The sequence below is a fragment of the Somniosus microcephalus genome, chromosome 14 (genome assembly GCF_052327205.1).
Source record: "Somniosus microcephalus isolate GS21.2 chromosome 14, FLI_Smic_1.0, whole genome shotgun sequence".
Classification (NCBI taxonomy): domain Eukaryota; kingdom Metazoa; phylum Chordata; class Chondrichthyes; order Squaliformes; family Somniosidae; genus Somniosus; species Somniosus microcephalus.
The window spans coordinates 81,482,151-81,496,855 of record NC_141000.1 but is presented as its reverse complement, the minus strand read 5'-3'; the positions used below and the strand labels follow the sequence as shown (position 1 = coordinate 81,496,855).

At 43.4% G+C, this 14,705-nt stretch overlaps 1 protein-coding gene across 4 annotated transcripts in view; it reads left to right on the top strand.

Moving 5' to 3' along the window:
- LOC147107615 (kelch-like protein 13) overlaps positions 1-13,655 on the top strand; it is a 132,772-nt gene extending 119,117 nt beyond the window's left edge. For 3 of the 4 annotated variants that reach the window (XM_086006796.1, XM_086006794.1, XM_086006795.1), the window contains 6 exons: positions 2,243-2,387; positions 3,329-3,461; positions 5,275-5,471; positions 6,914-7,709; positions 11,811-11,924; positions 12,539-13,655. In XM_086006796.1, the coding sequence (XP_085862922.1) occupies positions 2,298-2,387; positions 3,329-3,461; positions 5,275-5,471; positions 6,914-7,709; positions 11,811-11,924; positions 12,539-13,035 (1,827 nt within the window). In that variant the 5' untranslated portion in view covers positions 2,243-2,297 and the 3' untranslated portion in view covers positions 13,036-13,655. The remainder of the gene's footprint in view (positions 1-2,242; positions 2,388-3,328; positions 3,462-5,274; positions 5,472-6,913; positions 7,710-11,810; positions 11,925-12,538) is intronic. The other variant, XM_086006798.1, reaches the window with a different exon arrangement.
- The last annotated feature ends 1,050 nt before the right edge of the window (positions 13,656-14,705 follow it).

Here is a 14,705-nt window from a genome sequence, read left to right as displayed (position 1 = left end):
CTCCACCTTCGAGTACGACATCATTTACCGGCCAGGGGCCCTTAACGAATCCCCTGACGCCCTCTCACGAGGGATGTGTGCCAGCACCACCGGGGATCGGCTACAGACCCTCCACAACGACCTCTGCCACCCAGGGGTCACGCGGCTGTTCCACTTCATAAAGTCCCGTAACTTACCCTACTCGATTGAGGAAGTTCGGTCCCTGACCAGGAACTGCCGCACTTGCGCTGAGTGCAAGCCTCGGTTCTACCGCCCAGATAGAGCCCACTTAATCAAAGCTACACGGCCCTTTGAGCGGCTCAGCTTAGATTTCAAGGGCCCCCTCCCGTCCGTCGACCGCAATGTTTACTTCCTGAACATTGTGGACGAATACTCCCGGTTCCCATTCGCCTTCCCCTGCCCAGACATGACCAGCGCCACGGTCATTAAATGCCTCAACAGCCTGTTCTGCCTGTTCGGTATGCCGAGCTACATCCATACGGATAGGGGGGCGTCCTTCATGAGTGAAGAGCTACGCCAGTACATGCTGTCCAGGGGGATCGCCACGAGCCGTACCACCAGCTACAACCCCCGGGGTAACGGCCAAGTGGAGCGAGAGAACGGGACAGTATGGAAAGCAGTCACTCTAGCTCTAAGGACCAAGGGCCTCCCTATCTCCCGCTGGCAGGAAGTCCTCTCGGATGTGCTCCATTCGATACGGTCGCTATTGTGTACGGCCACTAATACCACGCCTCATGAACGAATGTTTGTCTTTCCCCGGAAATCCACCTCAGGCGTATCCATGCCGTCATGGCTCTCCACCCCAGGTCCGGTACTCGTGCGAAGGCATGTGAGGGGCCACAAAACGGACCCTCTCGTGGAGCCAGTACACCTACTCCACGCCAACCCCCAATACGCATATGTCCGGCACGCCGACGGAAGGGAGGACACTGTGTCCATAAAAGACGTCGCCCCAGCCGGCATCGACAACAACCACGGCAATAGCGGCAACGACGATCACAGCAACTCTTACCCACCCACCACTCTTTCACCACCCCCGGAAGAACACCGACCAACGGCACCCCCACCAACTACCCCTTCAACAACCCTGGCGGCACCCCCGGCAGAGACCCAGGAGGCTACCGGGGACACCCAGCCGACACCCGTGGCACCGCAACAGCCACGTCGGTCGCAGAGGACTATCAAACCCCCAAACAGACTAAATCTATAGAAGGGGTGAATGTGATGAAATATTTCCATTCATCACTGCCTGTGACTGAGATCGGTTTCAGTGTCATTTCCCTTCCCCCAGACCTCATTGTATTGTGTACTGGAATGTGCTGTATTGTATACTGGAATGTGCTGGAATGTGCTGTGTGTAGGGCTCCGCCCATACCTGGCCCCGTTTGTAAGCTAGCTTCAGTCTAGCCCCAATCTCCAGAAGGACGACATCTCTCTCGCTTACGTGTTTCGTTCTAAGTTAATAAAAGCCTTGTTTTGTTCTGCTACCTTCGAGTCTCGGAATTATTGAGGCACATCAGCTATTTTTTTTAAGAATCAATGTGATTGGGGACAATAACAATGACATATGCAGTATTATAAATGAAGCATGTGAATAACTTGAAGTATGGCCATTCAAAACAAGGGCAGTATGTCAAGAAACAATAGTTGTGGGATTTAGTTACTTTTTGAAGACTTTTGAGTTATTTAATTAATAATATTTTGCAGACAGTGTTGTAGTATAATCTCCACACATGCACACATGGTGCTTATGCATGTATCCCCTTTTTAATCTCTAAATCACAATTCCTCAGTCATTGCCCATACAGAGGCCAATGCAACTAAAGGGAAAACTAGTGTGCAAGGCAGCAACTTGATTACCAGGAAGGCAGGGGCAGTTGTTGAAGCAGTGCACAGACCTTCTGTTTAAAACCCCAATTCCTGGTTTAATGGCCAGGGCTCCAATTGGTCTGGCTGTCAGAGTCAAGTCCGAGATTGATCCAGTACAATTCAGAGTTTGCTGGAAGTATGAAAGTTTTATATTTGTAGTGCTCCAAACCGACATCAGCTTCAACAAAGCTGGCATAAATATATAAATGGAGTATTGTATTGTAGATGCAAAGGTAGTGGTCTATTTGCATAAATAATCCTGATTACTGAGGGCTTGGGATATAATAATGATATTTTGTGATACATTTGCAATTACAAATTTGAATGAAAGCCATCAGGCCTGAGCATCTGTCTATATTGTCCTGCCTTTCAGTTCACTGCTAGAAGAGGACACTTTCCCTCTGAAAGTGTCTTTGGCCTGTAGCAGGATGGGAGTGTCAAAAAATTGCGAGTCTTCTGCTTCTCTCGGGAGCGCTCAAGCCTTCAACAGTGAGACACACAGCTCAGCTGTGCTGCAGGTAAATTCAAAAAGCTTTTTGTTACTGTCATATACACGGTTGCTTTGTGACTGTGAATAAAATAAGTCATTTTCAGGTAAAGTGATACCCAGCAGAGTTTGAGAAGTTCATTTTTTCTTGCTTTTCAAACTTTCTTTACTACTGACCAGACTGATGTCAGGGATTGAGCTTTTCTCTGCCAAATTATTGTAACATCCCTGTTTGTCAGCCGTGGCTCAGTGGGTAGCACCCTCGCCTCTGGGTCAGAAGGTTGTGGGTTCAAGTCCCACTCCAGAGACTTGAGCACAAAAATCTAGGCTGACACTCCAGTGCAGTGCTGAGAGAGTGCTGCACTGCCGGATGGTGCTGTCTTTCAGATGAGATGTTAAACCGAGGCCCCGTCTGCTCTCTCAGGTGGACGTAAAAGATCCCATGGCACTATTTCAAAGAAGAGCAGTGGCGTTCTCCCTGGAGTCCTGGCTAATATTTATCCCTCAATCAACATCACTAAGACAGCTGGTCATTATCACATTGTTGTTTGTGGGAGCTTGCTGTGTGCAAATTGGCCGCCGCATTTCCTACATTACAACAGTGACAACGCTTCAAAAGTACTTCATTGACTGTAAAGTACTTTGGGACGTCCGGTGGTCATGAATAGGCGCTACGGAAATACAAGTCTTTCTTTGTTTGTGCACTTGTCTTATAGTGAGAAAGTATCAATATTTTTGCCTGGTTTGTTTTGTTTCTTTCCAAGAGTGACACTAAAGACTCTCCTATCATTCGGTCTATCCTATCATGTTGACAATCTATGAGAGTTAAAATTGGTGACTAATTAGTTTGGTAATCTTTAGACACAGATTTTTTGCCCTTTGTGTTTACTTCTGATATTGTTTCATTCTTGCAGTGAAGTTTTCCATTCATTAAATTCTAAACTTTATGCCCTTATTTTCCCACTTTTTCAGGGATTTAACAACCTGAGGAATGATGGTTTACTATGTGATGTCACTTTAGTGCCAGAAGATGGAGATGAAAGGTTTCCTGTGCACAGAGCCATGATGGCATCTGCAAGTGACTATTTTAAGGCCATGTTCACAGGTAATTTGGGTTTTTACCAATTATTATTTAGGTAGTCTAACATCTGATTTCATTATTTTACCATAAACCAAGATCAACACGAACATAAACTATGAATTGACTGAATGATCCACACCTTCTAACAAACCATGGTGTAGAATGTCTGTAGGGGTTTTCCTGATGTTCTGCCTGCTGTAACTTCAGCAGAATCTTCATTTATGCCATTTCTACTGATCGTCCACCAAAGTTACCTCAGGAGGGCAAGAGAACCGTCGCAAAAAATCTACGCCTAAGTTATAAGAAAGTATTTCAGTTATTTGACCAGCTACTCTACAGATGGACTTTCTGGTCACTTCGATGAGAAGTTCCTAGATGAGCCCTTAGTAGCGCAGGTCCCTGTTATTACTAAGCTAAACAGGGGATTGTCCCCTGACCTTGCAATGGTGCAGATCCTGCACAGATGTGCCACACTTCAAGAAAATTATCTCATGTTCCTCGTGGGCACTCTGCACCCTTCCAGCCTGAACGTTGACCATATGCAACTGCAGATCTTACCTGTCTCTCCCATTCACCTGCCATTTTCTCCTATTCACCTTGCATCTTGCTACCTCTGTTTCATTTTTTAGCTGTTTTACTCACCTCTTGTTCTTCTAATAACTTTTCACAGTCTGACTAAGATAGACAATGCATATCATCCATGCATTTTTCATCTCTTTCCATATCTTGAAAAGAAAAATCAGTTCACAATCTAATTAACAACAACAACAATTTGTATTTATATAGCGCCTTTAACGTAGTAAAATGTCCCAAGGTGCTGCACAGGAGTATTTTAAGACAAAAGAATTTGACACCGATCCACATAAGGATAAATTAGGGCAGGTGACCAAAAACATGGTCAAAGAGGTAGGTTTTAAGGAGCGTCTTAAAGGAGGAAAGAGAGGTAGCGAGGCGGACAGGCTTTGGCAGGGAATTCCAGAGCTTAGGGCCGAGGCAACAGGAGGCACGGCCACCAAAGGTTGAGCGATTATAATCAGGGATGCTCAGAGGGCAGAATTAGAGGAGCGGGGGGGGGGGGGTAGCGCCTCGTTCCTCGGCCTTTGTGCCTTACAACAGGTGTGAAGCACCTGATTTAGCGCTCCAATCACCTCCAGGGGCGATAAAAGCCAAGTTTGCTGTCGGAGGCGATAATTAGCGCCAGGCGCTAAATTTTGCGCTCGGCCGATAATGGCGCCCCAAACGGGGCGACACTGAATTTTTCCCCCTAACAGTCATGGCTGGGTTCATGGCGGTATTGACTACCCACTCCCTCTTGGATAGGCCCCGGAGATTCCTGAAAACATGGGAAGGTGTACTCCGTATATGTGCCCAAAGTGGTGCTTGCGCCCACCTGTCCCATGTAAATGACGTACCCTCCCACTGACCCTGAAAGCTCCAACACTGGAGGGCACCGTGGAGCTCGGTCCCACACTACCGCTGGGATTGACACCTGAAGAATTTCAAATTCATGGCCTTTATCCTTTTGTTTTCTCTTAGCCTCTTTGTTTTGGTCAATTTTATAAAGAGGTTCATCTATTTTCCATTTTTAGTTCTGAGGAAAGGTCTTTATCCTATAACATTAACCTGTGTATTTCCAGCATTTTTTGTTTTATTTCAGCCATTACAAATCTCTGTGCTGTCTCTTAAAGGACTCAAGTAACCTGAATTTGTGACTTTTCAAACCTCTTCTTAATGAGGGCTCACAGCTAGATTTTGTGGAAATTTAGCAAATGTAGTAAGTGCATGCTCCAGCATTTTGAACCATTGTATATCTAACCTCGAGTTCAATTGTTCTTAGGTGGTATGAAGGAACAGGAGCTGATGTCTATCAAACTGCATGGAGTAAGCAAAATAGGACTGAAAAATATCATAGAGTTCATCTATACATCAAAGCTGTCTCTCAATATGGACAACCTCCAGGACACACTAGAAGCAGCCAGCTTCCTCCAGATAATGCCCATCCTTGAATTCTGTAAAGAGCTTCTAATTTCTCAGGTTTGTCTCATTATTGCTTTGATGCCCAAATAAAATAATTGTTTCACTTTTTTGGGGAGGGGGGAAGTAGAAATAGTGATGGGAAATTAACTTCCATTTTTTGTCTTCAGTTTTTGCTTTGTTTTGGCTTCGTGCTATTATTTTCCATGACCCACTACAGCCTGGGTCAGGGATTTGGGATGCTACTCAGTTTCAGGTTGGTTGTGGTTGCTTTTGCCAATCTCCTCCTGAGAGAACTTAATCACTCAAAGGAGTTCTGTTGATTCAATCAAGAATCGGTGACCCTCACCATTGAAGGCTGGGATTTAGACTGCAGCCCTCTGAAAGGTCATTGTTGAGCTGTTTGTAGCTCTTAAATTCACAAAATATCATAGATCTAAAAGTTTTGGAAAACAAAGGCGAATTCACCAAAGATACACTCACAAAGTGTACCTATGCACCTTTGCACCCTGGGATTGTGACTCTCCGAATCAGGCAAGTAGCCCCTTACAGCCAATTAGCAGAATGTCAAGCTGCAAATTTTACCAATGTTTGGATACGTTGGACAGTGTGTGGCCTCATTACACCTCTTAGTTTCAGTCAATCCTTTCTAATTTGGTCCTATGCCAAACTTGGCAATCTTTTTCAACTTTACACTCTTTCAGCATTGCTCACTCCTAAACATGATTGTTGTTTATGCCAGGGAGGATGTCAGGTTTTATAATATGTAATATGAGACTATTTCTGCCCCAACAAAATTCTGGTCTAAAAACACACTGGAGATGAATTTAAATTACCTCATGAATTTACTCGCCTATGTGAAATGGTGCTTTGTACTGTTGAATAAAATAAGCTCAACTCTGCCTAAGGGTACTGAATGATATAATGGGCCAGTTTGGCCTCCAGCACACTATTAAAGAGTAAATGTAACCCTTAGTGTATTAACGTTTCAAATAGAAAAATCTCCCATGTGTATTAACCCAGTGAAGCAAAATGAAATTCTACAGCATGTTTTATGCACTTTTGAAGCTGATGCTACATTGAGATTCTTGTCATTGTCTTCTATGCAGATAATGAAGTAGTCACTTCAGTAATTACATTGTGTGCTGGAGCATTAATGCACAGAATTCTTAAGTGACTCTCTGTTCACCCTGCCCCCCAATAATTGTGTGAGCAACCAATATACATTACTGTTCCCTTTATGAACCGACAGACAGACTGATTAAGTGCAGTACAAATATACATAGTATAAAGGTGTATCAATGAGTCAGTACAAAGATGGGATCCACAGCTGTTCTTTAGTACTTTGATGTAGGAAACCCCCATCCTAATAAGATCTCACATCGAAATAAGATGCTGCATGACTCATGGCACTGAGACAGTGTAGTTTTGATGGGTATGAACTATTGATGGTAGTTTGTGCTTATTAAATAACCTTCCTTGAATTCTTCTACATTTTCCAGGTTTCTCTTGAAAACTGTATAGAAATTGGACGTATTGCCAGCGCATACCACTTGACCAAAGTAGATGATTATATCAAAGACTGTATACTAAAGAACTTCTCAACAATGTTAAACAGTGGAGAATTTATTAAGTTTTCATATGACCAACTTGCTTTTGTGCTTGGCAATGATAGCCTGAAAAACTGCGCTGAACTTCAGCTGTTTAAAGCTGCCTGTCAGTGGCTGAAGCAGGAGGAATGTCGAATGCAGTTTGCTGCAAAACTGATGAAGAACATTCGCTTCCCATTGATGTCACCACAGGAGCTCCTTGAACATGTTCAGAAAGTTGATTTCATGCGAAATGATACCACTTGTGTTAACCTTCTGCTTGAAGCTAGCAACTACCAGATGTTGCCCTACATGCAGCCAGTCATGCAGTCAGAAAGGACTAGGATCCGTTCCAATTCAACACACCTGGTCACTCTGGGTGGTGTGCTCCGCCAGCAGCTTCTGGTGAGTAAGGAGCTGCGCTTGTTTGATGAGAATGCCCAAATGTGGAAGTCCTTGGCTGCCATGGATGTGCCACGTTACCAGCATGGCGTAGCTGTGATTGGAAATTTCCTCTTTGTAGTTGGTGGGCAGAGCAACTATGACACAAAAGGAAAAACTGCTGTTGACACAACGTATAGATACGACCCCCGCTACAACAAGTGGAAACAGATGGGTTCCCTAAATGAAAAGAGAACTTTCTTCCATTTAAGTGCTCTTAAAGGAAATCTGTATGCAGTGGGAGGCCGGAATGTCGCTGGAGAATTAGGTAAATTGTGATCTATCTACATCCACTTATTGCTCAGTCGGTGTGCTTGGTAAAGTGTTGACTTTTGGAGCAGATTCTGAATACAAATCCCATCTCGGGACTGCAATTCCGAGCAAATCTTAACAGTGTAGATTGCAAATTGGGACTGTGCAATGCCCAAGATATCTTCCCTTGGATTAGATTAATCTCGGCTTACTTCTCAAAAAAAATGCTATTAAAATTATCCTTTCTTCTTCATCCTAACATTGCCACACCTCACAGTGGGGAAAAGTAAGCAATTCCATTCTCTTTCAATAGACAATCATAATGGCTTCATTTTATTAGAGCAGTTTCTTTTCAATGCAGCAGTCACATCTTCATTCAGACACCTTCTAAAGTGTTTTGAATTTATATTCATTCTATTCAGCAATATATCCCAGTAATATCTTATGTACTTTGAGAAATCCTGTTGACTAAAAACACAGAAAATACTGCCCCTCTACAAAGTACTGGTACAAGTGCAATGGGACTTTCAAGCAGAATCTGCTAATTGCAGGTGGATCCAGCATTTGTGTTCAATCTGATGTTAAAAAAAAATTCTTTACTGTTGACCAGCAATCACCAGTTAACCCCAGTGTCCTAACAGACATGGGCCCAGGAAACTCATCCAATATCCTGGCCTGGAGTTTCTGCTCAGTTGCACTGGTTTTTCGGTGCAATTCGCCCGAACTTGGTGTAACCCGTGCACAAGATCGTGGAATTTTAAGCGCAAATTACGTTCAGCGCAACTCAAGTCGCCACGATCTTTTGCACAAGTTTAAAAAACATCTTGCTAGAAGCAGGCCCCGCCCACAAAACTGGCCATGCCCCCAAGATGAATTACTCACCTTTGGGAGTTTCTGCGAATTACGCTCGTTTGCAGGCCATTGAGAAGGCTCTAAATATTGAGTTGGTTCTTTTGGACACTAATAGCCACAATTTAAAAGCTTTTGAATATAAGTTTTTGTTAATTTTCTAAGAAACTGACCACTGTACCCCGATATAACTAGCAAATGGTTCTGCATATCTTTTTTAAGTCATTTCCAGTCATTTAAAATCGGATTACTCACAGGTGGTGGATTGGTACTTTTATTAAAAATGCTTATTTTTTGTGATAAATCCATTTTCAGTTGCATTAATCAAAGTGCACCAAGTTACCACACTTAAATATGTCAAGGGATATTTTTTAAAGCAAATTTTTTTCAAAAAAATTTACGTTTTAGAACGCTGTCCGATTGCGCTGGTGTATGGCATTTTCCATTCGGTGATATGCAAATGAGTTTGAGCGGAAACCCGAGGGAAAAAACACTTTACAAAACAAACACTATTTTGGGTGCAATTTGCAGATGCAGTATAATGTGGATAAATGCAAGGTTATCCACTTTGGTGGCAAAAACAGGAAGGCAGATTATTATCTGAACAGCAATAGATTGGGAGAAGGGGAAGTGCAATGAGACCTGGGTGTCCTTGTGCACCAGTCGCTGAAGGTAAGCATGTAGGTGCAGCAGGCGGTTAAGAAGGCAAATGGTATGCTGGCCTTCATAGCGAGAGGATTCGCGTACAGGAGCAAGGATGTCTTACTGCAGTTGTACAGGGCCTTGGTGAAACCACACCTTGAGTATTGTGTGCAGTTTTGGTCGCCTTATCTGAGGAAGGATGTTCTTGTCATGGAGGGAGTGCAGCGAAGAATCACCAGACTGATACCTGGGATGGCAGGAATGACATATGAAGAGAGATTGGGTCGATTGGGCTTGTATTCGCTAGAGTTTAGAAGAATGAGAGGGGATCTCATTGAAACTTATAAAATTCTAACAGGACTAGACAGACTAGATGCAGGAAGGATGTTCCCGATGGCGGGGGAGTCCAGAACCAGAGGTCACAGTCTAAGGATAAGGGGTAAGCCATTTAAGACTGAGATGAGGAGGAATTTCTTCACCCAGAGAGTGATGAACCTGTGGAATTCTCTACCACAGAAGGCCATTAAGGCCAATTCATTAAATATATTCAAGAAGGAGTTAGATATATTTCTTAAGGCTAAAGGGATCAAGGGATATGGGGAGAAAGCAGGGACAGGATATTGAATTTGGATGATCAGCCATGATCTCATTAAATGGCGGAACAGGCTCGAGGGGCCGAATGGCCTACTCCTGCTCCTATCTCCTATGTTTCTATGTCTATTTCACCAATTGCACCCAAAGCGGAAATTCTGCCACCCTGTCTTTTAAAATACCAACGGGAGTGGCACAATATTATGTAAACGAGCTGACCTCACAATATAACACAAAGGCAGCTCACAATGCTACAGACACATGCAACATGAAAAGAGCAACAGTTCCCCCTGCTGTGCCAGAATATTATCAGCTCCTTTTTGTTGTAAAAGATTACTCTAATCTTGCAGAAATCACTGATGAGGCCACATTTGGAATACTGTCCACAATTTTGAATACCCGTTTTCAAAAGGACATTTGTGAACTGCAGAGGGATGTGACGATTTACAGAGATGATTCTGGATTTAGGCCTCTAAGTTATGAGAAGGAAGCCGCGGCGGCGCTACTTAAAGGCAGGTGTTGGGCGGCCATATTTATTTTGGCCGACTGCCGGCACCTGCCCCCTTCCGCTTTTTTCTTCGGGGTGCCGGCCGCGATCGCTAAGCCCGGCACTCCTCTTAAGTGCCGGGCTGTTTTCACGGCACCCCGCTCCCCGGTGGTCAAGTACGGCCCTGGTGCACGCAATGCTAGGCCCCTCCCCTTTAATCAGGGGAGGGAGGCCTGCAATGACGCGGCGCTATGTGCCGACGCACGTGGCGCTGTTGTACGTAGCGCCGCAAAATTCACTGGTAGCGCCCCAAGACGGAGGGGGAGCGCTTCCAGTAGCCTCCTGCTTGGGGCGCTACCACTGAATTCACGATGCTAAAATTAGCGCCCCAGCGACGTTAGCACCCCAAAGGGGGCACCACCAAATTTTCCCCCCAATAAGTTGGAGGGATGATCAGTGTTTTTAAATTAATAAAACGTTGCAAGAATGACGCAGATATATGCAAGTTATTTAACCTGCCTGTGAACACAAAACTAACAGGCACAGGTTCAAAACAACCAACCCTCCAAAAACTAGGGCCTAGAAATTCAGTTGGCTGCGCCAGCCGTTAACGCCTTAGGAGGAGCAGATCTCGAGCGCTAGGCGCTTAGCGCCCGGGCGCAGCGCGATCTGCGCCTCGCCCCAACTTCAGTAGACATTTAGCGCCGGCGCAAAGTCTTTGCGCGCGCTCAGCTGCGCGCGCAGATCATGACGTCATTTTGTCGTGCAACGCCCTTTGTGCGCCCGGAACCGGAACTTCACTCGCGCCGCCCCATTGTGCGCCTGGCGGCCCGAACGACTGTGAAGTGGAACGGTACACAGCCGAGGCAGGCCACGGGGAGCGCAAATTAAAGGGCACTCCTGCAGTAGAAAAGGCAGCCATTTTGCAACACTTTGTGAGAGACAAAGATGGTGATGATGGAGATGGAGATGGAGATGGAGGTGGAGGTGGAGGTGGAGGAGGAGGAGGAGGAGTAGTAGTAGTAGTAGTACCGGTACCACATAACAAACTGATGCAGAGAAGCCCTCCCCAACAACACAAATACAGCAGTCTCGGCCTTTCAAAAAAACAAATCCACCCTCCCCCTTTAAGAGCTCACCGGAGCCAGAGTGTCTGCCGTCAATCAGCAGCTCGCCGCACCTGCCCTGCACCCACCTTCCGGTGTTAGCGCCCGGGCCGCCGGCTTAGTGCCTAAAGAGAGCCGTGCATCGCCAGTTTTAGCGCTCGAGCAAACTCTTAGGGCGAAGCTAATGAATATCGGCGAAGTGGCCTCGAATTTGCGCCGGGCGCAAACTTTAGCGGCTGCCCGACTTTACCGCCCCAAAAGTGGCTATAATGAATTTCTTGGCCTAGGGATCAGAAGATTTCTTTCCCCAGAGTTATTGATATGAGGAACAGATTAAAGAAGCTATTGGTATGTTGATTAACTCCTTCAAGAAAACGAGCTGGAGAATTATCTTAATAGTAATGGAAATGACTAATCCTCTATTATTCTGGTATTTTAACAGCCACAGTTGAACGTTACAATCCAGCAACCAATGAATGGACTTATGCCACTCGAATGAATGAGCCTCACTATGGACATGCAGGGACTGTTCATGGGGGATACATGTACATATCAGGTAGATAAAAACTAAGAGGACTGTGTGATGTTTGACAGCATAACAACTTAATTGCAGTAAAATTATTTTACGTACGAGGATATAATTGTTCTCTAATGCCATAACATCAAAGTGATTAAGTGTATATCACTGTTTACACATAATAGAAGCAATATTTTAACACTTTTAATGCTAGGTTGTATCTGCATTTTAGCTGTTGTGTAAACTAGATAGACAATAAGGAATTTTCAATTGATTTTATTAGTACGATTCTCAAAAGGGTATTGGATGTTTTTCAGTGAATAGATTGTGTATTTTCCGTTTTCCATTTTTTACACCTCTATTTGTAAAGTATTGTGGATAGTTCTTATGTCCATGATAGATGTATCTGAAATTGCAGGAAGATAAACCCTATGTTAACTATTCCTATTGTTATATGAGGACAATGGTAATTTAATAGTTCAACCAGCAAACAAATGATCTAAGACTAAAGCATGAGTTAGTCAACTGGAATAATCAAATTTTTAAGAAGAACAACAAAATTGATGGATCTGCAAACATAATACCCAATGTCGTCACGCTAACACTTTGTCTTCCCAATTATAACCGCTTATGACCTCTGCTTTTACTTACAGGTGGAATTACCCATGATACATTTCAGAAGGAACTGCAATGCTATGATCCAGAAAGTAACAGCTGGTCCCAGAAAACAGACATGTCTACAGTCCGTGGGCTACATTGTATGTGCTCGATTGGAGATCGCCTTTATGTTATTGGAGGGAACCATTTCCGAGGGACAAATGATTATGACGATGTACTGTGTTGTGAGTACTATTGCCCCATTACAGATCAGTGGACTGACATTGCTCCAATGCTACGTGGACAGAGCGACGTTGGTGTGGCCGTTTTTAACAACAACATTTACGTCATTGGGGGCTATTCATGGAACAATCGTTGTATGGTAGAAATTGTCCAGAAGTATGACCCGGAAAAGAATGAGTGGCAGAAAGTCTTTGATGTGCCCGAATCGCTTGGCGGTATTCGGGCATGTACCCTGACAGTTCATACACCGGAGGACGAAATGGAATCGCCATCTCGAGAATCTCCACTTGTGGCACCACATGACACTTAGTGGCTTGAATCTTAACCAATGACTACTGTGAATTTCTCCTTACTGTGTTATCTATTCATTGTTTCCTTTCAACAAGCTCTACTTAGCTTTTTTTCAGGCCAAATAGTCTCCAACACTTGTGTTTGAAAAGGCATTGATGCCACGTGAACTCTAGGGCTAATGATCACATTGGTTCACAGATAACCATATACTGCAAATTCATGAAAATGGTTCAAACCTTAATATAGCCTCTATCATTCAATTAATGGGGATATGAAAATTTTAAACATTGTTTAGTCTTTGCATGTCATATCTGTACTATCTAGCAATTTAAATTACAGACATAATTATTGTTCTTTTGCTAACATAGAAACTACTCTCAAACATCTGTTCATACAGACATTTGCAACTTGCCATCTTTTCCCTCAGATGGATGCCTATTAACTATCAAGACTGACCAGTTTTCTGCAAAAAAAACAAATGGGCCACCTATGAGTACTGGCCATTGTACCTTGAGCATTTTTAAAGACGTAGCCCAAGGACTTTATTTTGTGGCAGTAGAGTATATTTGATGATTGTGTTTTTAAAACAAAATCATCACATTTTAAAGAGTAAGTAAAAATAAAATTGTTAAACAATAAGTTATTGGTGTCTTTCATTTTTTCAGAATATTTTCTTTTCTCAACTGGTTTTCAACAAAATATTCACTGTCTCATCAACACATGTGGCTGTCAGTGAATGGAAATCTGGTTCGTGTTAATGGCCCGGATTTTGCGGTGGTAATGACAGTGAAATTGTCAGCATTCACCGTCATTACCCCTCTGAAATTGACTGTAACTTCAGGATTTAGTGCCTGCACAGATAAACAGGGAAATCCTGAAGTTGCAGTCGGTCATTCCCTAGTCTGCCACTGGCTGCGCTGTGGAACCCCCCATAACCAGAAATCAGTGAAATCAATTGAACTGAAAAAACACTTAAGCTTTTCTGATCTAATTACACTGTTAAACACCCCAGAAAAAGTTATGACTTGTTGGAATATGCATAACTGGGGTTTTAAAGGTGTATTGACTGCTGAGCAATCATTCTGGCCCTGAAAAACTAATTTTATATTTGCAGAATGTCAAATTTCTCCATTATGATAAAAATTACTAGATTTTTAAAATAATAAAAAATATTTTTTCTTAAAAGTTTGTTCATGATATTTCAGCTTCTACCTTAACACATGTGTATGTCCCAATCTTTATTTCGCTCTCTGTAAAAAAAAATTAAAAGTGCATATAATCGGTGTTTTTTATTTCCTGGTTGGCTGTCGGTGAGAAATCTTCAATGTAATTGGTTGCTTAGACAGCTTGATGACATCACTGCTGCTCAATGCTAAGGATCCCCTTTTGACAGCACTACAATTTAACATTGAGAAAGCTAAAGTTTTCGCCACAGAGATCACGAGACCTTTGTGGGCAGCTTTCTTCGAGGTCAGTGGCAATTGCCGTCGCTTTGCCGCCAACTACAAATTCCAGGCCAATGTGTTTAAATCCTGTGTTAAATTAACATTAAAAAAAACTGCAAATGCTGGAAATCTGAACAAAAATAGAAAATGCTGAAAACACACAGCAGGGCAGTCAGTCAACGGAAAGAACAGTAGCTGTTTTTTGCACAAATGCTGATCGACCTCATGCGTCTCCAAACATATT